General features: G+C 31.7%; 3 protein-coding genes across 3 annotated transcripts in view; 1 reads left to right on the forward strand and 2 right to left on the reverse strand.

The window, feature by feature from the left end:
* Window positions 1-23,319, reverse strand: part of LOC126852583 (elongation of very long chain fatty acids protein) — a 50,346-nt gene extending 27,027 nt beyond the window's left edge. The window contains exon 1 of the mRNA XM_050597538.1: window positions 23,207-23,319. The gene's annotated coding sequence lies outside the window, so the exon portion shown is untranslated. The remainder of the gene's footprint in view (window positions 1-23,206) is intronic.
* On the forward strand, window positions 710-26,229 carry LOC126852587 (elongation of very long chain fatty acids protein AAEL008004). Its single transcript, XM_050597542.1, has 5 exons — window positions 710-1,275; window positions 11,781-12,121; window positions 16,745-16,882; window positions 19,047-19,289; window positions 23,277-26,229. Exons 2-5 carry the CDS (start codon window positions 11,783-11,785, stop codon window positions 23,454-23,456), a joined length of 900 nt encoding a protein of 299 aa, XP_050453499.1. The 5' UTR covers window positions 710-1,275; window positions 11,781-11,782; the 3' UTR covers window positions 23,457-26,229.
* Window positions 26,230-26,530: 301 nt separating this feature from the next.
* On the reverse strand, window positions 26,531-27,862 carry LOC126852605 (NADH dehydrogenase [ubiquinone] 1 beta subcomplex subunit 7). The gene is made up of 3 exons (XM_050597569.1): window positions 27,660-27,862; window positions 26,836-27,004; window positions 26,531-26,739 (listed from the first exon to the last, which is right to left on the reverse strand). The coding sequence occupies exons 1-3, from the start codon at window positions 27,769-27,771 to the stop codon at window positions 26,658-26,660; spliced, it is 363 nt and encodes a 120-aa protein (XP_050453526.1). The 5' UTR covers window positions 27,772-27,862; the 3' UTR covers window positions 26,531-26,657.
* Between the last annotated feature and the right edge of the window lie 27 nt (window positions 27,863-27,889).

The following is a 27,889-nucleotide window of genomic DNA, read 5'->3' on the forward strand; positions in this document are numbered from 1 at the left end:
TAAAGCTATTAGTACTTCAATATTTTGGCAAATTGACACAAAATAATGACATGTGCTTACTTCTTATCTACCTTAGCTTATTTTGTATTACATTATTAATAAATACATAAGAGTAGTGAAAAATATTTGCACTGACAAAATTGTGACTACTTCAATATTCTTTTTACAATAGATAATCAAAATCAAATATATAGTCGCAAATTAAATTTCAAGTGCAACGTCAATCTTTAAGAGAAAATAAAATTACCTGGACAGGATTTTCTTCTGTTAAAATTCCCCAAGAATAATCGCACATCCGGAAATCATATCTACGAGAAAAAAAAATTGAAAAATTCGTTGAAAGAAACTAGTATGAATAATTATTAAAGCATGACGATAGACTTTGGGGAATACCAGTCCGCTATTCAAATCAGTCTCGATGTCGTCGGTCTTCAGCGGAGGCGCGGCATATTTCGAACGGTACGTGACCTTGGCCGAAGGGTGTCACGCCCGTGATACGTCGACATCATCGAGAAGAGATGCCTTTCTTCTCCTCCAGACACAGCCACCTGAGAAAAGCAACCTTGACTGAACCACGCGGCGCGGGGTTCGCAGACGATCACCTGGTAGGACCCCAATCAATCCCTCTCTCACGCGCACTTAAACCCCACTTGGGTTAGCCAATACTTAAACCGCGGACTTACCGCGCCGCGGACTATTCTCGCAGCATCGGCCGTTGGACCCATAAGCGCGCACGCACGTTACGTCCGCACTGTACACGCGCGGAAACGCGTCTCGGTTCCGTTGTGCGACCTTACCTTCATAGGATTGATCTTTGTACGCCGCACGACTAGCATTGATCGCTCATATGCGATCGTGGAAGTATATGTAGCTATCTGCACGCACAGGTGTTTTTCATTTCGATTCCGCGTGAAAAGGAAAAACCGCGTGAGTAATCGGTGCACGGAGTGACGACAACCTCCCTCCGAGTCTCCGCGACCCTTCGCTCGTCAGAAGGGGATCCCCTCGCGATCGGTATCCATCACCAGTGGCCGCCGCAATAGGTCGACGTTGCGTCTGCCAGGTGCGAGGGAAGTGCGCGAGAGTCAAGCGAGCGAGTCTCCGATGATCCATTTGATGCATAGCTGTCGGGTTTGATGCAGCACCATTAAATCACGATAGAGATCGGTAACTTCGAGTGGCTTCGAAGTAGCCAAGAAAGCAGGAGTGGTGAAGTGCGAAGTGTTCGGCCAAGTTTCTGATCGACAATCGAATCCGGCGAAGCGTGAGCAGAAGGTAAGCGTATTTCGGAAATTTCAGAGAGGAGAGTGGAACGCGAGCGAGTGAACAGTCCGAAACGAATTTTCATCGCGAGAAATCGGACCGATTCCTTAAACGGATCGGTGCGCATAAGTGTATGAGCTTGCTACAAAGAAAACATTGCAAAATTCCTGTACGTATCTGAATATTTTCAAATAAATCTTTAAACTTTTTTGAGGCATGCTGCGCGTTAGAAAGTTAAAGAAGTTGATGACAATTCGACAGAATTATAACGATACGAGATTATTAGTATCAGACTAAAAATATTAAAGATTATTTCTGTGCCGGAGAATTTTTTGTTTCTGTTATCTCATGCTTTTTGCTCTAATAGTGAAAATATTATATTATTAACACGCATAAGCGTTCTAATATTCGAGGTAGCACCTGGTCATAAATCAATACACTAGTGTCGTACAATGAATTGATACTATAAAGCATTATTTTTACTCTTTTATTTGATATAGAGATTTAATAACACGGAAAGGTAAACCAGTTTTATAATAATGTCGATGATGCAATAACGGATGCACGATGTAATTAAGTAGTTTGTATTTTATATGCCACAGGCAAGTTAATATTCAAAACTATTTAAATACTGACGATGTAACAATAATTCCGCAGCATATTTTATCCATCAAAATATATATCTCGTATATTAAAATTTTTTCCGGCTATTGATCGCGATCTCTTCGTATTTTATTAATCTTAATAAATTTCAAATTTAAATGAGTTTCAAAGGATATTACTTTAATATGAGATGGCAAAGATTTCCACTAAAAAATTTAAAAACAAATACGCAAGAAAGTGAAAATGTAAGATTACTCAAGAAAATTACTCAATTAATTAACAAATAGAAAATTATCGCGAAAATAACCGTTGTTTGTTCACTGTCTAAATCGTATCCTGTTCGTAAAATCCCCTATCGATAAAGTGGAACAAGTAAATTTTCTTTAATGCAACTGCATGACAATTTAAGTGTGTCACATATACATTCTCATATCATAAGTTCTTCGAAAAAATGCCATATTTATCAGTTTTGACATTAACTTTCTTTCTCACCCTCTCCTTCTCCCTCCTCTCTTACTCTCTTCTTTTACTCTCTTCGCCACAATATTTTAACAAATTATTTTGTCAAAAATGGGTCAAATATATGGTCGCGTCTTGCGAAAGTCATCTTTTTGCATAATGTGCAATATTTCTGAGCAAGAAGAATTTGTAACAAATAATTTTTAACAAACATATTATGTGAAAAATATAAATATGCGTGTGTATAGTAATATAATAAAAAGAAGTAAAATATATATACACATTTGTAAAGTTTTTTTAATACAATTAAATTTAATATTCTTATAAAATATATTAAATGTACATTTATTAGCTTTCGATTAATTTTATACATACATATATATGTACAAAAACATTTAAAAATGTATATTTTTTTAAAGAAATTAATTTTAAAAAGATGCTATAAGACAGAGAAGAAAAAATTTTATTAAATGAATGACAGATCGCAATTTATTAGCGCGTTTAATGTTTGAATACATAAATATACATTGAAAACGCATCTGTATTTCATAATTAAGAAGAAAAATATGTGCGTTAGAAATGTCGCAATTGTCTTAATTCAAAGTGTTTGACCTTTTTACGTATGCTGCATATATGTTGTTTCTCGACAGGTGACAAAAAGACGATCCTTTCTCAAACGCTGTAGAAATTTTGCTCGCCTCGCAAAGAACTCGCTGATCCGTGTATGTAGATACACCGAGCGTTGCTTTACATGTGGTCAACTACCTGTTATAATGTAACCCCCACATATGTATGTCCAGGCACGTGAAATGCGTTATATTACACAACCGTCTCGAAACACGCCGTAATATTCGGCACAAGGTCGCTGGACCATATTCGAGCCAATTTCTTAATATCGCAACGCAATTTTGCATATCCGAGGAAAAACGTAATCTGCCCTTTTGAATGACGAAATGATGATCAAATAAAATATTTGTAAGTTGCGCATAACGCAAAAAAAAAAGAAAATTCTTTAATTTTTTAGCGAAATCCTTGAATTATAGTTATCAATATTCGAATCAAATTAGATCCGCAAATATATATATATATATATATTTTATATATAAATTATAATATATATATATATATATATATAAATTAATTTCTTTATATCAATCACAGAAACAAAAAATCCAGATAATATAATACGGAGTATAATAAGTTAAATGTACAGATCAAATCATTTAATTGGAACTTAATAACTGCATTTGTATTGCCTCTACTAAATGCAAATGACCAATAATGATATCCCAGTAAAAAGAATCAGCTATAAGTATATATATATAATACCGTTAATTCCTGCTATCTGCCATGAAATGGACAAACAAGATCAGGATGGCAAAAAAATAAATAGACATTATGTTAAATTATTATTTTCCAATAAGTAAATAATTATGATCATGTAATAATGATCAATTCTTGCATCTTTTTTGATTGTGAGTATTTAGAGATTTTTTGCTATATATAGATAAGAATATTTTTTCTTATCACAAAAATATGTTAAGTTTCTTATAATAGTTTAATATGAATTAAATAAAAACATGAACAAGGATATTATTTATATAAACATTGACAATTTATATGGACATTGAGAATTTCTGATGCTTTTTTTATACTCAAAGTGAATTCATTTAAAGTGAAAAATAATTTTCAATCTTGAATAAATCGTAAATGCGTATTTTACTAATCGAAAACATTGCAAATGTGTTTCGTAAAAACCTCGACATGCTGTTAAACAAAATATCTTTTTTTTCCTTTTTTATGGAAACTTGTGAAAACACAGCTTATATAATGAATTATATAATTAATAATATATAATTTCCTAACAAATTAATTTGTTTCTCAGATAATTTTGAATGAAAAAAAAAAAAAATGTTTTTGTATAAAATATTGACAAAATATTATATCTTCTTCGATGGATCGATCTAATTCGAGTTCATATTCGAATATGTATATGTACAATTCTTATATCGCATTTTCGGTCATTAAACTTTTAAAATTCAATTTCAATATGCAAAAAAGTCAAGAAAAAGATTTTTTTAAGCTTTCTCTTTTTAAACAAATTCTCCAAATTCTTTAATAATATTCTTAAGATTTTTATTACCCTATTATATTTTATACGAATAGAGATAATAAAATTATCATCTGATTAATGTAATAAAAGCGCTTCGTTAGAGTCTCTGCCAAGATGAATGATCATCGCGATGCAAAAAATGTTGAAGCGAAGAAAGAAAGAAATCGTATTTACACTAGACATTAACGCACGATTTCATGTGACACAATACATCTCTCTGTAAAGCTCTGAAGATATTTTATACTAGTCAAGGCTAAGATCTCTCCAACGGAGACTGCAGAATTTCGAAAGAGCGTTAAGGTATCGTTGCTTTTATCCAAATCGAGGACATTGAAACACTTGAGAATTACAGGCAATTGCAGGCAGTTGTTAACCTTAACAACGCTTTCATCTCTCCTCCATTACCTTCTAATTTACGCATTTAGCGTATCAGTTAACAACATTAATCTATATTAGTGTCTGATCTAGTCTAAATATTATATTCAATATCCTGAACTTGAGATTTTAATGAAATCCATATAACAATATTCTGTTTAAAAAAATAGATTTTCCCTCCAAAAAAAAATTTTGAGAAAAAAAACTTGACAATCTTCGTTTATTTCAATTTTGTAAGTCTGTATATATACATCTATTATATTTTTATATAAATTATTTCTTAGCAATTCTCAAATGTTTCTTTGAATTACTTAGCGCGATTTGTTTCTCGATCATTTAGGAATTCGTCTTTTTCATAAGTAAGCAAAAATATAAGCAATAAAAAATTATTCAGTTCTATGAAGAAATTTTAATGCAAAAACAATGTTAGCCGAAAAAACGTGCCTTCACGTCGAGCAAAAAGTCAAATGTGATTTTTACATTTCGCTGATTGGGAGCAAAGTCGAAATAAAAGATGAAGTTAGAACGATCAATTGGAAACTATGACGCGTCTCATAATTAATTCCTCTAAAAATGGGAAAGAGACTACGAGAACGATATATGGAATGAAACACTTTATGACGTCATTGTTATACTTATTGCACCTCATTCTTCATTGGGCAGTCAAACAAGACTCATGTTGAGCAATAAATTTCAATTAGAAATTTTGAAATGCAAATGTGCGATGCTATAAATTCTTTCAAATCGTTTACTACCATCATCTACTTTCTTTATAAAAGAAAACAGGACAATCTGCTCTAATCGATTAGCAGATTTTCTACAGAAGAGGAATGTTGAAACTTGAGAAAATGATCCGAAGAATAAGTAACCTAGAGAGAAGAATATACGTAATTTTGTATTGATTTAAATCTCTTTATGACAATCCAGTAATCGTTATAAAGTCGTAACACAGTTGCTTTACTCCTGTGCTTTTCCTCTTTTCCCTGAGAAGTTTTTAAAAAGTATTACAAAATTTTCAAAGAGGGACAATTACTAATTGTATCAGAATAGAAAATATGTGGCATCACATTTATATCTCATCATTATTTCGATTTATATCTCATCATTATCCTAATCATTACCCTAATCTTTGCCACTTGCATATATAATCTTGAGTCAATTTGATCTCAAATGTTTGAAATTAAATGTACTACATCATTATATTTCGTAGGTCTTAACTATTTCTGAATCCGCTACTACCATCATCATTATATATATCATCATTATTCATAATACGATCATAAATCAGCGCTTTTACCTAAACATTTCTGAATAAACGACGTCGTTACTCTCGTAAAGCGGTGAAAACTGTTCTTAAAAGTCGATAGATTTTGATCGCGCAAGAACAGGCTAGTAGCACAGAGAAATTAGTGAATAATACCCGTTTTTTTCGTATGCACAAAAAGAATTGCATGATGACGTATAAATCGACAAAGAACCCTTTCTGCGATATAGGGCACAATTCGTTTCCGGGTTGCGGGCACAAAGGAAGAAGAACCGTTAAAACAGCATCGATAAGAATAGCAGTGAGCATATTGTTTAAGAAAATATTAAATTGAAGAAAAATGAACAAAATGAAGAAGAAGGGATAAAGATCAAAATAAGTACATCATGTGATTTGTAATAACCATATACAAAATATTGTGCTCTCTATGTCTCCCTTTCACAATAATTAATTAATTCTAATAAATATAAGAAATGACTTCATAAAGCTATAATATTTTCTCTTTAAAAGATAAATAACGTTTCATTATATTTGTTGAATCATATTTAACTTGTTCAAAATATATAAAAATAGAGTGAATAGACTAAAAATAGACTTTATAAATAATTTTATCGGCGGAAGAAAGAATTATTCTTTTGTCGCACTTACATTAATAATGCTAGTTCTTAGTCTAACCAATTACGAATGTGCTTTCTTAACAATTTTCTTCACAATTGTAATTCGGTCAAGATGCCGTATCAAGACCGCAATTTCTTAATTTCCTGATTGCAATCGAACCAATCGCAGTCTTCTTGCATAAACCAACAATGCCATTAAGCAAGTTCGATTTAATCGATTAGCTCTTGTCAAGAAGATTGCTAAATGATTATTATACATATGAAACAGAAAGCTGACACAGCAAAACAATTTTTAATCGGCCGAGAAGGCGAGATGAGATAGAGAAGCGCAATACAAATTCTTCGTAAAATTAGAGCATATTTAACACATGCATAAAAAAAAATGATAATTCTTATTTCCAGAGATTAAGCACAGGAATGAAAAATATGTAAATTTTTATAGAATGACGTAATAAATAAGATTAGAAAGATTAGATGAATGATCTTTAATTTGATCGAAATGTCACGGAAAGATGAAAACAATCTCGCCAAGCAAGAGTGATACACACGCGTTCAAGTTCTTATCGGCATTAATTAGTAGCACGAGATCAGAAAGTAAGAAGAAGCGCGCGCGCTAAAAGGAAATGAGCGATCGCATCTGAGAAAGTGCGAAGCGTAGATAGGGAGAAGTAGAGATCGAGAAAGGAGAGAATAAAAGGAAGAGCCACTTCGCCATGGCATGACAACGGCAAATATCTTGCGTTACACAGCCGATACGGGCAGAGGCTGATCGGCAATTAAACGGTCGGGACGACCCACTTACCCACTAAACTCAAAGAGCCATCCGGCCGCATGGATGTTGCCATCAACATCATCGGAATTCTCTCTCTCATTGAGGAAGAGCTCGTCTACGACACCGGCTACACGGCTATTTCTCTCTTTCTCCATCTCCCTCCGCACCCCACCTTCTCCCGATCTCATCATCCTCTGTATTTTCGCGGTCGCGTGAGACTTTCTCTATGTAACGAGTACCGTTTTGTTCTATGGATCGTCTACACGATGTACCGGTACCGTGAGACGAGACGTTCATCGAGATGAGACGATGCGAATCGGGATTCGCATGTCGGATTCCTCGCGTAAAACGCGTGCCGTTATTAACCTTGTCAGATTAACGATCCACCGCTCTCCCCGATAAATTTAATATCATTATAGTGATATTAATTAAAGTAAAGTGAATAGGTTGAAGGGTTTATAATCCAAAGGCATATTTCTCTCTCGCTTTCTCTATCCGTCTTTCTCTCAACATTTTATTTCCGTCTCATAAGAGAAAAATATCTATTTTCGTGACTTAAATGCAGATTTTTTGCAACATTTTTCAAAACAGATTTCTTATTCAATAACGTATAATATAATTAATACATAAAGAAATTATTAATTTTTTATTCTACAGGTAAGTAAATTATAGTTTCATAGCAAAGAAAACTAAAGATAAACGATAAATATATATACTAAAATAAAATTTAAATATAGAACGTACTTAATAATAAATAAAATGCGGATAAAAATTCAATAAATCTTAAATTTAACGAAAGATCCACGTGCATAATACTTTCACTTAAGCAACACTAGTGGAAATATTCGTAGAAACTTAGATCGTTAACCTCGATTCTCTCGATAAACAGTGCAACTCGTTTTTGCGTAATTTTAATTATAAACAACATTGACATCGTCGACATGACACGATCGATGTTTAAATAATAACGCGCATCCGGTGACGCGGGGGTTCGTTCGTTGCGGAATGCAACGAAGGTTGCTCGCGAGAAATGTAGAGACGTAAGAGAACTTACGTCTCTACATTTCAATGTACATACGCAATACGCACGCACATGTACATGCATGCTATGTAAGAAGTGATGGTAAAATCTGGCCGTAAAAAAAAGGGCCACGCAACGACATTGAGCAACCTTCAATCGCGTATAACTATTACTCCAGTTTTCGCAGTCCGCGGAACAGCAATATCAATTACGCAAACGCTAAAACACGCGGCCAGCACCTCAGAACACCATACCGGCAGCGGCGATAATGCGAATCGCGGCTCGTTTATTTTGCTGGTCTGCTTGCCACCTGCTCATTCCCCGTGTCCATTTTCTAAGCGGGATTTATAATTAAATTTCGATAACCGGGAGCATGAATAAATGCAATACAAGTGTTACAATATATTCCCTGTTCGTGTATAATTGGATAAAATTATGTACTATGTGCCGCTCATTGTTTGAGAAATATCCTTGGAATAATCGTTTCGCTAATCCCTCTCCCTCTCTCTTTCTCTCTCACTTGTTATTTGAAATTTATTTCCGACATAATTTAATATTAATTACATATGATTATTCCAAGAATTTTTTCTTAGACAATGAGCCGCATATGACACATAATTGAAAATAACACAAAAGTTTGGGAAAGTATATCGTAAACAAATTATAAAGATGTCTTAAATTTTTCAGGCTATTTTTTTAGAACTCGGCTTTCTGAATAACTGACAAATAAATTGATAATTTTAGGATATTTATGATAAATTATATATATATATATATATATATATATATATATATATATATGTAGAAATATTCTTTAAAAGATTTTAATATAACATGAAATTACATATTGTAGGTTGCATCACGATTACAGAAATCATGAGTAATCAAATTATGAGAACATCGTCATGCCAGATACAATTCTCTCTACTCTATCTTAATAAAATTATAATACTTAACTCGCGCGTCTGCCGAAAGTTTCGTGTTACATCACAAATACGGAAATCATAAGCAATCGAGCGTTACAAATCGCGAAGATGTAGTCGTTGACTATTTTCGCGATCCCGCTCATTCGATTAGCCATTCGGTGTCGCCTAACGTGGAAAAGAAATGCACCGACGGTGATTACGTAGAGTCTTAAATTGGGCGCGGAAGTGAAAATGTACTGCGAAAATGATTTACGCGATTACGATCTCTTACGAGGACAGACTGTCTCCTCCGGCCGCGTTATACAAATCGGTTTTGTCGGCGCGCGAAAATTCGCACGACTCACGTATAATAATCTGACATAAATCATCAGATCTACGAGGATGTAATCTAATGACCATGTGGTAAAACGGTATTGATGCGAGATACATAAGATTACGTGATATAAATTTTTTTTACGCGATGAATGATGAGAAAGTGTCATTTTTGAATTAGTGCTGTTCGTCGGCAACAACTGCGATAGTAATAACGACAAGCTCTACATCTCGAAAAGTGTGGTACGTAATAGAGATATAAATGCTAAACATACACACGCACAATATTCGATTATCATCAACAGCATGACTGTCCCGCGATTACGAAAAACTTGTCAAAGATCAAATGTTCTTAAGCACAGTTATGTATATATATATATATATATATATATATATATATATATATATATAATAAAACGTGTATATATCATAAAAGTTATTAGAGAGATACAAAGATAATCTTCGACAAACTAAAAGAATTATGATTTATTTTTTCTGTGTCTATTGATTTTTTCTCTTTTCATCTTGTTTCGAAGATTGCAACCGCACATGTAATTTATAAACGGTGTAAATTATATTGGATGTAGTAAGATTAAATCCGCTGATTCACATTAGTTTGTGTTTGACATTAAAATCATATTGTCCGAAAGCTTTAGCCTCTGTCGTTATAAAACAGCATCGTTAGTTGTTGAATGTTTGACGATTTAGCGCTAATCATGTGTACATCTGTTCGATTCATTTGAATATAGAAACTGATATATTAAAATTCGATTAATTGTATATATATATATATATAGCATTAATCGATTATATAAGTTTCTATTATTTCGCTCGCTTAAGACAAAGCCAAGTGATTTATTTTATGTGCAAAACAAGACAAAGAAAAAAAATACAAAGTGATTAATGGAAAGGATGAAGACAAAAGAGGGAGAGAAGGAAAAGAGACCGATTGACATAAAGTCATAGCGAAAGCGTGGCATGATGACTGCGATAAAACAAGGATTCTTAATGACATCCTCGGCGAACTCTCCGACCCGTTGCGTTCATTGCTAGACTCGCTTCGATCGACGATTAGGATTACACGTATGTGTAATTGCGCGCATCAACATGAACGGAAAGAGTTATTCGCGAATCTCGCCCGATTGCAAAATTACATTGTTTGAGAGAATGCAATTCAGTCAGTCCATGACATACAATACGTGCATATGCAAAGAAAGAAAAATACATGTCCATAAAAAAAAAGTATTAAGTTCCTTAAATAAATTAAAATTTGTTAGAATATTAATAATTTTAATTTAAATAAAAAATATATATATATATATATATACGTAATTAAAGTGACAAAAATATTCTATTGATTCTTTCAAATAAATTATTTTACACCAAAAATCATATAATTTTTAATAAATTTTACTTTATTTAATTATTAATAACTTATAAGGAACACGATTTTCTCGATTAGAGATAAGATAACTAGACGGCTCGACAAAATTGTAGAATACCTTGTGCAATAAAAATTGCAAATATTCAGATCTGACTCGAACGAGAAATCAATCTGATTATAGCTTGGATCGTGCACAACTAACAAGCGCAACCCACGCGAATACAGACTATATCCGGCAATGAACCGAATCAAACTAAATATTTATTAACTTAATATATTTATTAAGCCTTGATATGCAAAGACCTGAAATTCCACGAGACTTTACTAAGACATTAATCATTCTGTTCTCAAAGAAATAACTTCCCACTCTTCCACATTCTTGATTAGCAATAAAAATAATGATGATTAGCATATATATATATATATATATATATATATATATATATATATATAAATAGTATTCAAATAAAATATTTCTCGCATTCATATTTCTATTACACACTAAAATATCTTTCCCTCGTCACTCAATCCGGTAAAGTAAAAAAAGTAAAAAAAAAATCCATTTTCTCCAACTTAAAAATTCTGATTTAATGTAAAATTTTGAAATTTTTCAATTTAATTAAACGGTAAAGTTTGTTTTTAACAATATTTTTCGCATTCTTTTTTTCTAGAAATGGCATCGGCAGCAGCGGAATTAGTAGCGGAAAGGGAGCCGGAACTCAGGCTCGAAATGACGGACACAAACAGGACTTTCGTAGGCGCTCAAGGTCTGGTCAAAATGGCCTTAGATCAATACACGGAGATTCTCACGACGGTCTCGGACCCACGTGTCAATGACTGGCCGCTGATGGATTCGCCTATACCGACATTTCTCATCGTGCTCCTTTATATATATGGCGTTGTCATATTCGGCCCGCGTATGATGGCCAACAGAAAGCCATACAAACTCAGGAGTGTCCTGATAGTGTACAACGCGTTTCAAGTTGTCTTCTCGCTAGGGATGTTGTACGAGGTAATGTTTACGAATTTTCTACAACTATTACGCAATCGAGCACGTGATAAAATTTATTTTATCTTTTTGGGGGACTAAACTAAATTTATGATTTCTCATCAATATAAAAAAAAAAAACACATATGTGTTGTTTTCGAAAGGAATATAATATGTTAAATATATTCAACAAATGACATTTAGTCTCATCTAAAAAATTAATAATATTAATAAATCCAATAAAATTTTTCAAGTGTTTTATACGATTCTACGAAAATCTACATATTTTACGTAAAAAGTTAAATGTCTTGCAAGAAAATAAAAACTAATATATCGTATTGAATAAAATTGAATAGGGAAATCATCTTGCTTGAGGCAAAAATTGGTAAATTTTAAATAAATGTGTAAAACAAAATGTTATAAAGAAATGTTGAAGGAGATATAATGATTAGATAAACTAGTACGAAATAATTATCGGGAGAATCATGAAAGTAGATACCTCGATAAAGAAACTCACAGGCTAGAAATCATGTAATTTGCCATGATACAACCCTTGGGCGGAAAACGTGCTCGCGGGAAATGCAAGAGCAAGGAAGAAAATGAGAGAAAGAAAGGAAGAGAAAGAGAGAGTATGTATATGTGTGTGTATGTGAGTGAGTAATTCAAAGAGAGAAAGAGAGAAAGAGAGAGCTTGTTACGACCTTGTCCAAATCACCCTTGACTTTCGCGTCTTCTTTTAATTTTCATCGTTAGATTCTCGCTATACAGGAAATCGCATATGCACGACGCGCAAAGTTCATGAGCGCTAACGATCCGTCAGGATCTATGGACTCGGTCGGCGATCGAAGCCGATCAAGCAACTTCTGCCACTTATATAGGTCACGATGTAAGTATGCCGTCGTATAGCATAAACGTATACGCGAGATCGAAAAGGATTGGATCACTAGTCGCGGAGATGACGATGAAGAATCGAAACGAACAACCGCGAACGAATTCGCGAGATTGCTACGCTTAACAAAGTGTGACGGTGAAAGGAGATGATGAATAGTTCGCATAATCGTCGACAAAGAGAAAGAGAGAGACTGAGGAAGAAATTTTGACCTAGAACTTCATTATTTTATTACTGCGCAAGTGTCAACGCAGTCACAAGGCAACTGCGATAATTCTCATGAGATACGTATCTTAATTAAAGTCCTCGGTCTTCATTAAATACATACAGTATTCAATCAATCGTATTATCATATTGTACGATAAATAGATTTCTTATATCACTCTCATATACCGCGTTGCAACATTCTAAACTATTACATTAAGTACAAACAAGTATTTAAGAATTACGGAAAAAAACTCAAATTATTCAACATGTTTTTAATCGATTTCTCGATTAAATCAAGATTGTTTCTCAGAAGATTTGAATTCAAACAGACAGTAGTGAGCTTCTTATATTTTCAAAGCAAAGCATTGATGAAAATTCTAATACTAAAATTTTAAATTAAAAGTTGTAAATTAATTAATGAAAAAATTTAAATCTCTTATAAAATATTTTAATTAAACAGATATAAAATTTTTCTAATCGATACTTCCAGCTTCGTACATTTATTTCTGATTTAGAGAATATAACTATTGTGTGTAAATATAATAATTTAAACATTTTTTGAATTTTAAATAATACAGACATAAAAACAAGAAATTATATTTCTTTTAAATTTTGAACAAAAGTTTTATTTTGTGGTAAGCTGTAATTAATTGTATACATAACGCGTTAATTTTGCTCATAAATTTAGTGGTAAAGTTGCTTCATAAAGGATTTACAATTCTCATAACAAAGAGATGCAATCTCTCTACTTCTTGGTGGTAACCTTGACCTACCTTGATTACCACATAACATCAGACATAGCGAATATCTTTAGCAACCTTGTTCTGGACAAGGTTATCAAAATACGAAAGCATCCGCTTTGTAATAATCTAATTACAATAGAATATCAATTTCGCAATCTGTTCTTCCCCATTAATGATCAATCATTTCTTTTAAATGGCAAAAGATACTAATCAAATTAATTTATACACGTATATTTTGTAGTTACATAATTTCTATTATCGTTTATTTTTTTTACCTAATATATTTTCTTTAACAGATTTTTTATTTCTGCTACAAACATAGATACGGTTAACATCTTTTAAATATTTTTGCGAACTGCACGTATTAATATAATGCAATTATGCGTGCATTATTAATTATTTTTTATTACAATTCTTAATTGTATTAATTGTATTATTACAATCTTTAATATATTTAAAAAATATGTAAGAATTCAAAAAACATATATACTTTCGACATATATACATATGTAGATTTTTATGTCGACATACATATCACTAAAAATTTTTTTAAATGTTTAAATTATATAATATATATTGTATTTACATAGCAGTATTCTCAAAATGCAAAATAAATAAATAAATTATATATATATATATATATATATATATATATATATATATAATATAAATTAATATTAAAATATTTAAAAATGTCTCTTTATTCGTATGTCTCTATTTTCGTATTATCTGTTATGACGAACTGAAATGTGATAGAAAATATGTATAAAAAGTATAATATTTTACAGTGATTACAACCTTGCTATTGCTTAATTAACTTATGCGCTAATACGCATTTCGTTAGCAGCGAGACATCCTGTTTTCGTTCGCCATTCCGACGGCGTGCGAATAAAAATGCGAACTAAAATTCCATGTGGAAGGTCAAACAAGAAACAATTTTTCATGCGCAATGGAATAGATAATGAGTGGTTGTAACGCGAAAGTTTATTTTGCAGAAGAGACTAACTGCAGTAACTGCCGTTTCCATTAGAGAGTCAGTCGAGATACCTTTTATGTATGCACAAAATGGAATAACTTTTCAAAATATTTCTATCGTTCAGTTATGCGATAATTTTAGTTCACATAAAACATATAATCCTTTAACAGCTGTTCTTTTTACGTCAAGAGCAAATAAAATAACACACATCAATCATCTCTGTCAAGTGCGATTAATAAAGTGATGAAAAATGAGATTCACACAAACCGTTGTAGTATAAAATTATTATTATTTAAAAATTAATAAATATATATATATATATATATATATATATATATATATAATATAAATTAATATTAAAATATTTAAAAATGTCTCTTTATTCGTATGTCTCTATTTTCGTATTATCTGTTATGACGAACTGAAATGTGATAGAAAATATGTATAAAAAAGTATAATATTTTACAGTGATTACAACCTTGCTATTGCTTAATTAACTTATGCGCTAATACGCATTTCGTTAGCAGCGAGACATCCTGTTTTCGTTCGCCATTCCGACGGCGTGCGAATAAAAATGCGAACTAAAATTCCATGTGGAAGGTCAAACAAGAAACAATTTTTCATGCGCAATGGAATAGATAATGAGTGGTTGTAACGCGAAAGTTTATTTTGCAGAAGAGACTAACTGCAGTAACTGCCGTTTCCATTAGAGAGTCAGTCGAGATACCTTTTATGTATGCACAAAATGGAATAACTTTTCAAAATATTTCTATCGTTCAGTTATGCGATAATTTTAGTTCACATAAAACATATAATCCTTTAACAGCTGTTCTTTTTACGTCAAGAGCAAATAAAATAACACACATCAATCATCTCTGTCAAGTGCGATTAATAAAGTAATGAAAAATGAGATTCACACAAACCGTTTTAGTATAAAATTATTATTATTTAAAAAATTAATAAATATATATATATATATATATATATATATATATATACTTTCTATAAATAAAAATATTTCAAAAAATTTCTTTCTCGTCAAAAATTTTGTGCGACTTTTTCATGTATTGTTTAAACTATTTAAAGTAACAAAGTATAATAAACTGAATGAAAAGTTGTCAAGTCATGAAGGTGTAAATCTGTGTATGGGAGAAATAAAAAATAGATTTATTATGCAAATATTAAGCATAAAATGCAAAAATATGCAAAAATATGCAAAACGGAACATGACCTTAAAACTCATGGTTCCTGTTAAAACCAATTTATGTATTTTTGTTAGTCACTAACTATACAAAAACTGATAATAAAATATAAATATATAATCTTCACTAGAAACATTTCTAATCAAATCTAAAACACTAAATCAACGGAATAATGCTATATTTAGTTAGACGCGATTAGTGGTTATAAATAGTAATCATACATATCTATTTATAGAGAATATAAAGAAAGTTTTTATAGATTTTTTTTATAATATATATCTGTTTAATGTAAAATATTATAAATTGTATTATTGTTTTCTTCAATTGTACTGATTTTGTAAGGCATGTTTAACTTTCGTAATTCTTCTCGCAGAGAAAGCAGAGTTACCATTTTGCGCGATCCAATGTGGTGAAATAAATCAAATGTTTGCTCAAACAGATATTACACAAAATTATATTTCATCAACTTATTGTGTTGAAGCAGTTTTAAACAGTTTTTGTAAATATCGAAATAAATGAATTGAGACATCAAATATTTAACCGATTTACAAGATTAACGCTAAAGAGTTAAAATTGTTTTATTAGAGCCAATTGGTATATGCCTAATTAGATGTTTTCTATTTTTTACAGCACTTGATGTCCGGATGGTTACTTGACTACAGTTACAAGTGTCAACCGGTTGACTATTCCCACAATCCGTCCGCTCTGAGAATGGCGAACCTCTGTTGGTGGTACTTCATCAGCAAATTTACGGAATTTGCTGACACGGTATGACTCACTTTTATACATTCGCATAACGTATCAGTTTTTGATGAGGGTAATTATGCCAAAGGCCGCAAATTAGCAAATTTCTATATTCAAGCTTTTCAAAAAAAAATTAGCAAAATATAAATATGAATGAATATATAAATACATTATATATTAATACTATTAATAATAATAATAAATACATTAATAATAATACATACATTATAATGCATACATAATAAATACATTAATAATAATACATTAATAATAAATACATTAATAATAATAAATATATTATATTATAAATACATTATATTATATATTAATACATTATTAATCGAAACAATATGTAATTAGGTAGAACTAGAAACAAAATGTTAATAATTTAAAATAACTACAACATTCTAAATAAAAAAAATATTATGTAGATTTGTAATAAATGTAATATGACAAGGAAAATGTCATAATAAGCATTATGGCAATTTCCTTCAAAATTATGTCATCAAAACATTTGAAACATTAAAACAAGAAATAAAATTATCATATCAAGAAGCGCATTTTCTATTTACAGGGAGAGAGAAGTTATTTATTAATAAAATATTTTTAATATTTCAAAAAGGATTTTCGCTGTTATTTATAATGAATCAAAAATGAATAAAATGCAATTACATATAAATCTAGATATCTTTACAACATAAACTATAGATCTATTTGAGTTTGTTCACTTTGCCCTTAGAAGCAAAACAAGATATCATCGATATATCGTGTTATTTCTATATATCGTATCATTCACATTTTTCAAATAAACGCGACTATTAAATTTGAAAACGATTTATAAATTTTATTATTCAACATCTTAATAAGTAAGAAATCCCGAATTATAAAATCTGTTAAATCAAGTGTTCAAAATAAAAGAACAAGACTCTATTATCCTCTATTTGCACTTTCAAAATTTAACTCGTTCAAAATTTCTCTTTCTCTCTATCAAATTATGCAATCAATTAAAAACAAATTATTGCTTTTACTTGCTATACTTCACCACATACTTTTGTGATAGTGATATGCGTATGCATAATAAATCGATTATAAAGTAAAGAAAAAGATGGAGTATATGTTAGGTATATGACGGAGTATAATATAGTTAGCCTATTTCACGAGAATCGGATAATCACGTACGTATGCTCGTATATCTCTTCTCGTAATAATCCTTAAGCAATCGTTTCCATTAGCGCGAGCGAACAGCGCGGGCAGCATCGAATTACTTGTCGAACACGCAATCATGCTGGCGGATAAGATTTAATCAGCCGATCGCCGATCGTTCGTTAGATACCCTGGTCAAAGAAACCAACAATTCGCGAAGTGGATGTTTGCCTACCTATCTACCCTCGCGAGAGAGAAAGTGCCTGCTAGACTTTCAACAACGCGCGTACGAAATGCAGCCGAACATCAGGAATCATCGCGAAACAAACTTCTTCATTGTTGTTGTTGCTCAATTTTGACAGCGGCGAATGTTGCTACTATCGCGTCTATCGTGCTCGAATGAGGAAAATCATTGCACTCCGTTAATGAATGCAGATAATTTAGAGGAGATATACGGTATAAGAGCTTTATTTGCCGAATTGTCACAACGGTGAAATATCACACACGTGCATTTTCCTAAATATTATTTTCTTAACTTTATATTAAATAATCAATAACTTTTTATTATTTATTTTCAAGAAGCTTATGACTTGAGAATGTATGTATATATTAATAGATAAATTGAAATAAATAAAAATAAATTATATATAATTAAAAGTTTATAAATAAATTATATAAATAAAGAAATAATCTTTTTAACAATATTTTGTGTGCATGTGTGTGTGTGTGTGTGTGTGTGTGTGTGTATTTTAAATGGCAGCCCAAAGACTTCATTTTGATATTTTTTATAACAAGAAACATTCCAATTTTTTTATTGAATGACTAGTCTGAATTTCTAAACTTAATCTTATATAGTTTTACAATCAACATTATCTTCAATCTATTTTTAATCTATTTTAAACTTGTATTAAACGTAATGATTTGCATAGGAACGCATCCGTTCCTATATTTAATCATAGGTCAGTGAATCTAGACCTAAGCTGAGTGACAGGAAATTACGACCTCACAAAGTGTTGTGTAATGTCATTATTCATTGAAATTTCAGATATTCTTCGTATTGCGCAAGAAAGACAGCCAAGTGACATTCCTGCATTTGTATCATCATTCTCTCACACCTCTGGAGACGTGGATATGTGTGAAATTTATCGCAGGCGGTCATGGTACTTTGGGCAATCTTCTAAACAACGCGGTGCATGTGATCATGTACGCGTACTATATGTTAGCAGCCATGGGCCCGGAATATCAAAAGTACTTATGGTGGAAGAAGCACTTGACCACAATACAATTGGTAAGTAAAGCGGCTCTAATTAAATTACACCTATCCTTTTCTAAATTAATATTCGCATGTTATTTCAAAAACAAAATTAAAATTAAATCAAATCAAAATACAAAAATGCAATATTTTTAAAGGACGCATTCAAACAAAATCCAAAAATATATAAAATTAACAACAAATGCAAAAATTGTTTTATCTGCAGTTATACAATTAAAAACAATTCAACGCATAAAATTATAGAGATAGAAAACTGTCTCGAATTATATCGTTACTCTACTATCGATTGTTTAACACATGAGCTATATGTTCGATATAAATAAATCTAAAAACATCGCTATTCGTCGAAAAAGTTCTCAGATTCGACAAAGCTCTGTCACTATTGTTATGATAAATAGATCAATTTAATATGCGTTGTATGGGATAAATTTTTCCCCTCCTTCAAGCGCAGTGTATAATTTGCAGTGTATAATTCGATTCAATTCCAAACGCAAGTGTACGCTAGTATCGAGCAATTTTTTCAATACGTGGATCATACCAATTCGCGATACCTTCTTCTTGCACAACACAAGTTTCGCGATAATAATCCGCGTCGTTGAAAGTGAATGGATAGAAGCACTACTGACCTGTTGCCTTAAAGGTTTAAAGAGTGTGCATCGCGATAGTACGCAAAATATGCTAATTATTCGTTAAGACACATAGCGTGTTTGCTTTCTTTCCACAAGTCTACTTTTCGATGCAATATCTACCTTTCTTCCACCACTAATGATATTAAAATTAATAGTTTCATAGATAAAAATCAATGAATATTAATTATGAAACAATACCAAAAAAAAAAAATAAATTTATATTTCAAAAGTAATGATTTTTTAGACAGAGAAGAAGAAAGAGAGATAAGTATGGGAAATTTTTTATAAATATCTAAAATCGCCCTCACTTTGCGCCAGTAACTAAAGTCTACGATAAAATCGACGATAGAATGTACTTTTCACTTGCTCGTTTTTTTGCGTGCCACTTTACTGGTTGTAGTTTAGGATCCAAAACTGGTCTCGCAACAGTTTGGCGTTTCTCGTTACAATAATCGCGACGATTTTAAATCAATCGTACATTTTAAATTTATGCAAAAATTGTAATGAATGTGGAATTTGCATTTATAATATACAAGAAACCTGTAACAAGATATGTTTTTTTGCATGAAAATAAAATAAATGGCGCGAAGATAGTATTCCTAATTCATGAATATTACTTATTTTTAAGTAATTAAGATTACATTTGGATTGTAAATGCATGGAAACGAAATAAGATTATTAAAATCACTTTTTTACCTATTCGTTAAATCAAGTTAAACTCTGCAAAATTTTTTTACTATACCGGCTACACCATCGAAAATATATTTAAAGGAGTATATATTTTGTCAAATGTCTCCCTCTTTTTCTGTTTCTCTGTCCATATTTAATAGAGATAGTCACGACTTTTAGAAGATTCTTTAAAGAAAAAAAAATATATTCAAGCTTACATCGGCGGAATTCGTTTAATCCCATCATCGACATCTCTTCGAATAGAGAAATATGTCTAAGTTACTGGAAAAGGGGCAAATTTTTGGCAAAGTATAGGCGCGCACACCCTCCTCTCTCTACTAGATATATAATACGTTACTTGAACAAACTCGCGATCGCTCGCGGATTCTGAGCCATCGGCCATGCATTTGTGCTCGTTAGAGATCAGTCGATCCCGGTCTCTACCTAGGCAAAATTTCATGCGCCGTATGTGCGCACGAAAGGTAGAGGTGAGGGAAAGTGAAAAGTACAACGCGCGCGCGTTGGGCAATTCGACTCGACTAGACCTCGCTTTAAAGCCGGCCACCGGACCTGGCCGACCACGCTGGCGGTGGCGCAATAATTTGGCATTCCGATATATGCCATACTGTGGCACACTGTCTTGTACCACCAACATCACCCCACCCCGGCGACACCATCATCATCATCATCACCGCCGCGGCCGCCGCGGCTGCCGTTCTCGTCGTCGTCGCCGTCCTCGTCGTCATCACCGTCGCCGCTGCAGCTGGCGTCGCGAGAGATATCACGAACCGGCTGCATACCTTCGAAGCCTCACCTAAATACTTACTTATCCCGGTTTATCTCGCAAGACCATCGATCCGCTATATGTCAGGTACAGGTGCACTCGCTTCACTCGCACTCTGTTCACATTTTCCCCCCACTGCCGAGGAGTTTCATCTCGCGCGGATAGATAAGGATATAGCATTTCAAAGAAAAAAGAAGTGTCGTCGATGGCGAAATTACTTTAAATCGAATGGTGGATAAATAACGCGGTTGTTTAATCCTTTAATGGACTACAATTGCTAAATCGATTATTGCGACACAAAGAACTTGAAAAAGTATATAATTGTTCAAATAAGCACAATAATTGAAAAAAATTCTATGTGATAATAAAAGATTCAAAAAATACAATAAAAACGTATATAAATGCATCAGTTTAATTATTATTTAATTAAATAATGAACAATTTCATTTACAATATTTTAAAATCAGTCTCATAAAGAATTTAAAGGATTATACTAACAGAAAATATTTTCACTTTCTTGCTAAATCTAATAGCAAGATATCTGACATTTAAGTAAAAAAAAAATGAAAGAAAAGATTTTAGCAAGTTGTATCCATCTAGGAAATTCTACACGTGCGTTCAGCGATATATCAATGTTGCAAATGTTAATTCATATATTGCACGATATATTGGTATCTATACAAATTATGGAAAATGATATATAATCAGCCATGTCAACATGGGTTGAAATCAATCAAACGATTTCGTATATATATTCTTAATTAATTAAATATTAGATTATTATACAGCGAAGAGATCTTTCCATTTGATAAATCTAATAATGCGCGCGAGACGTTTGACATTTAAATACAAGTAAAAATTTAAAAATTTTAGAGATTTATTCACAGTTTAAGAAATTCTGCACGCGAATCGTAAGATGCCAATCACAAATGTCAAATTAACCCAATACAAAAATAATTTCCTCGGATTATTTATAATTCTTCCTTGATGTTTAATTTAATTAACATTATTTTTATAATAAATATTAATTAACATTTGAAATATTCGGAATAAAATTCCTTATATATAGAAATAGTGTACGCTCGTGAAACACAATCATTCGATCGCAACTATCTTATTTCATATACTTCGAGTACACAATGGGGGATGTATTAGAATAGACTGTATCGAAGTATATCTCGATAATAAAGTATAGCAGGTTTTTACGAAATGAACGCGCGGTGAATTCAACTATCGGCATACGGTGCGCGAAAACTCGGCCACACATATACACATCCACCTCTACCTGTACTTTCTATAAGTCGGTTAACGATGTCTGACATTAATATGTGACGACTTGCCCTATTGAATGGACTTTTTTTTTATCGTACCAATCCTCAAAAACAATTCCTGAGAAATATCAATTGTAAGATAAACTGTATTCAAAAGGCTCTTGCCTTCGCTATGTTGTTTCATTCACGGATCGGCCTCTCGGTCGTTAAGAGAACATGTGGTGGGCAATAGATTTATGTAGTAGCTATTGCTACATAATGTATATTGGCGTATTTTCTTCGAATTGCTTGATGAAGTCAATCGTGTTACAAAGCTGAGCGAATCAATCGCAATACGCAACACGACTGTGTACAGGAGAATCAAGAAAAAGATTTTTATATGAAAAAATATAATATATGTCGAGAATATAAAATCAAGAGTACTAAACCAACTATATGCACAGGATTAAGTGTATAAAAAAAAACAATATAAACTTAAATTAATTATTTTGCAAATTATAGGTTTTATACATTCGAAGCTTAAATTGCCACATTTTTAGATTTATCTTATTAGTTATTAATCTTTTTTTTTTTACTCACCAAAATTGTTCATAATTTCCAGTATATTGCTAAATTGCATAATTTCCAGTATGTCTGCATTAATTTTCAGGTGCAGTTCGTCGTGGTATTCGTGCACAGTATCCAGGCCCTCATATTTGACTGCGGTTATCCGAAACTGGTTGCGGGTCTTCTTTTACTTCACTCATCAATCTTCATCGTGCTCTTCTCTGACTTTTATAGGACTGCTTATCGTAAAGGAAAGTCTGCGAAGGAACTTAAGGCTGAATAGAATACATGAAGGAATAATGGAAGGGAAAACAAATATTTGTTTCCATGTTGAACGAAAATACGCACATATATACGCACATGTCACAAATTCGTTCAAATGTAGCTCCCTTCTACACCGGTGAATCGTATTTAAAATAATATGCAGTTGCAAAAGGGAATTCTAAATATGGGAAATGAGGAAAATATAATTCTTATTGCACTCTAAAAATAATACAATTATCAAAAGTAAAGAGAAAGATGTTATGATGAGACAAGTTAAAAGTGCATTCATTTGTTAAGTGCCATCATTTTTACGCCAATACACTTTCATATTTATAAAATTTTTTCTCGTTTATATAAAATAATTTTATATATAATTAAAAAACTATTTTTTATAATTATTATAATTTTTAAAAAAATTTAGTGATGGCAAGAGAAACTGACAAATGAATAAGACGAGTCAGTCGGCCAATAGGTTAATGCTATCAGACTCTCGTATCTTTTCATATCCGTTTGGAAAAACGACATACAATGAGAAATCTAGGATGACACAGGAAAGAGTGTGCATTAGAAAATCCCTTTTTATCCATTGATGCGACTGTTTCGGTCACATCAACGGATGCACAAAAATAAACCGTATTAGCTTCCGACACAACTTTCTGGTAAGGAATCGATCGAGGTCAAACGTTTCACTGGTTGCGGAGCAGTAGATATTGCTTCCGTAAGGAAGAGGATTCTTATTCGTTATACCTCTCGTGTGTCTTCCACAGGACATCTCAGGTCTCGCGCACACTTTGGACCGGCACTTCTGAAATATTGATTTCAAAAATATATCTTTATTATCTTTTAATCAGTCTCTAATATTACTTATTTTTATATTATATACTTATTTTTATTATTATTTGAGAGTTTAAAAACGTTCTATGTTGCGTAATAAGTTTAAATAAATCTACATAAAATAAAGTCTATAAAGTTTAAAAATTGAAAGTTTAACAAAACGCGAAGAGAACAACACTGAAAAAACGAAACAATAATAAAACGGACATGTGAAATTATATTGATTACATTACAAAATTATATTGATTAGTCATAATTCAAGGATACGCTTTGCCATATTAGAATTATGTCTTGAAAATTACTATTAAATTATGCTTAATGTGGTCGTATTTTAGAAGCTCGGAATGATCGTGTATCGAGCATACCGATCGGTCCTCAGTGTGTATTATAATTTTTATCACTTCATAAAAATTATTATCACCAATTGCATGTAAGTAGAATTACTGTAAATATAAAAGTAGCTGTAGACACGCGCGCTTGGAAACTTGTTGTTCGCAGCAAAATGATGGCAAAATAATTGATTTTCATGGATCTATTAAGAATATTATTCACACGAGTTATAAAATGCGCATTTGTAATTACATTTATTATCACGAGCGCTTTTGACTCGTGTTTTTTTCTTCATCAATTTTTTTGTGTTGCAAAATCTTTTACATAACTTGAATCTCTTATATGTCGATTCTTTATGCGCACTCAATGTAATAGCATCGTATTGTATCGATTTGAATGAGAAAAATTCTTATCAAAGGTTTCCGTAGCGTAAAAGCATGATACCAATCTATCTATTATTATGGGGGTATTTTATGAATATTCAAGCTCAATGTGTCTCTGACGTTAATGTCAGAAATAATAATTATCCAGATATATATTTATTTATAAAGAATAAAATAACATATAATCGTATGACTCAGAAAGCAATCAACACAAGATATTAAATTAAAAATTTAACTACTGTTTTATACAATATAAATTTTATAGATAATTATGAAGCCGATTAATACTATGTATATAAATCAAAGAAAGAATAGAATAAATAGAATTTAATAAATTTATATATTTGTATTATGTTCGAAATGTAAAACTGAGACACGCTGTCACAAGATTTCGTGTCGTATGAAAAAAAAGAGGCGATTAAAAAACGCTGTATGCTTGCCGATGCTAAGAAGACTCTCGAACAAACCGCAATGCGGGTTTACAGATTAGTCAACAGAGAAGTCAACATGTAAAATAATTAATATCTGAATGAGAATTTATGTATCAACAACGCACTTGTAATAATTCCATTTGCATCAATTTCATCCAAAAAATCCAATAGTTACAACGAACTCATAGTAAAGAACAGAGCTTATAGCTTATCGAAATAATCTACATATACACATAGAAAGAAAATCTAATTTATTACACTTTTTTACACTACTCGATTCGTCCTGTCAAGCTCACCATTCCGTAAGGCACAGAGAGAGGAAAAGGTACAATATAGAAGTATATTTATTATTTTATGTAATATAAAAAGGAAAACCCGCGAGATTTTACGCTACGTAATATATTTCACTTCTATCATTATTATCCTTCCACAAGATACATAGCGAGATGTGAATACAAAGATCGGAACCGGCGCGGATACACACGGTCCGATGCCGTCGAAGAGGACCCGTGGAGTTGCACGTCCGCAGCGCTTTCTGTATTTTATCGATTGTCTTGATAAAACTGCGCAGCTATAAAGGGCGCCGAGAGCGCACATCCTACGTGCGTGTAGCGAATGTTCAAGAGTGACGAATACACTCGAGAGGTTAAATTGTAATTAATGAGATAAGTTATTAAGTCTCGAGACGCGAGACGCTAATTTTACCTCCAATCTTAGGATTACTACTCACTTGCGTACAACGTGCTCCGTCTTGTAAATATTGTATCTTTCTCTTTTTTTGTAACAATAAAAATAAATATATTACCTACTTAGATCCTATATTCGCATAAATTATCCTTTCCCTATTATATAAAAAAGAAATTATTATATATATTCCAATTAGATACAAAAATATTGATTTTTTCGAGACCAAATATATAAAAAAATGAACCACAGAGGAATAATATTATCATTACAATTCACAACAAATAATTGAAATTATTTCAAACAATGTATGATGTTATATTTTAAAAAAACTCAAAATAGTTTTTGATGTAAATCTGATATCAATCTTATTAGATTATGTGTATTAAACGTGTATTAAAAAATTATGTGTATTGTTTTATAAAGAAAAATTTATCATTATATATTTTATTGATTTAATTTATATACAATAGCTGAACACGACTTCACCTTTTAATATATGCATCCTAAATTATTGACGACAACAATCAAAATTCATTAAAGTTCTATACAAGATTTTCACGCTGCTGCTGCTTGTATTCTCTTTTGTCTTTCGAGAAGACGGCGTTCTCTTTCATATTCCTTCATTCTTAAAGTATAACTGTAACAAATGTAAGATTTATCACAATATATCTTGATATATTGATGTCTTGATATATATTTCATGCATATATATAATATTATTATTATTACTTACTCTTCAACATAGCACTCATGATATTCGTGTCTTTTGTGCGCACATTTTATCATGAAAGGATAATGAATCCTCTTACATTCATGTAATTCCAAATATTTATGAGCGCAATAATCACGTTGATCAAGTGGTATCTTTGCAGCTATCATATCTTCTTCTGATATCTTCATCTCTGTAAATCCGGCACACTAAGCAAGATTTAAACACAGCATACATCTTCTAAATAAACACAATCATGAAGACTATTGACTGTAAATCAACATGTCAACATGTAATTCTTCAGATAAACATCATAGTTTAATACTTGAAATTTAACACATAATTTTTCATAATTTTTCAAATCTTGCTCAATAATAAAGCAATAATATAATGTGATACATTATAAATGAGCCAAGTAAATCAATTATAAATTAAATGATAAAAAGCACAATAATATCAGAATTTTTAGTTCACTTTCCATATATTTATTGGAGAAAACAATAGACATTTAAATTATCATTTTCATAGCAAAATTATCTAATATATCACAAATATGCATTTCTCATACATCTGATTTTATCAACAAATTTAAAGCAATAATACATATATCGATATGATGTCGAGTTATCAATAATATATCGAATAAAATCATCATAATTACATCACACATATAACTTTTGTTTGTGATTGTTTGTGATAGAAAGCTATAAGATAATTCAATGACGAATGCGCGCAGTAAATTTCATATATAGTTTCAAATCGTCAAATCAAGCAACAATAACAAGATATTGTGCAGTTAAAATACTTACGCGTACGAGGTTAAGTCAGGTTCGAATGACAATACTTGCCTCTGGGTTTCCGACCATTTGGAAATCCAAACATCGGATCGAATGTCGGTGGTCCATTGGGTTTGGGCATCGTATCGGGATGTGTTACGTAGGTAGCAATATAATTACCCATTTTTCTTTAAATTACATTCAATGGGAGCGACTGATTGAAAGCTGTAAGCTGGAAGGGCACTGTCGCGTATTGCACTGACATCTATTGATCTAACTTATGTAACATAAAATATCGCTCG

This window comes from Cataglyphis hispanica, chromosome 10 (genome assembly GCF_021464435.1).
Source record: "Cataglyphis hispanica isolate Lineage 1 chromosome 10, ULB_Chis1_1.0, whole genome shotgun sequence".
Taxonomy (NCBI): Eukaryota; Metazoa; Arthropoda; class Insecta; order Hymenoptera; family Formicidae; genus Cataglyphis; species Cataglyphis hispanica.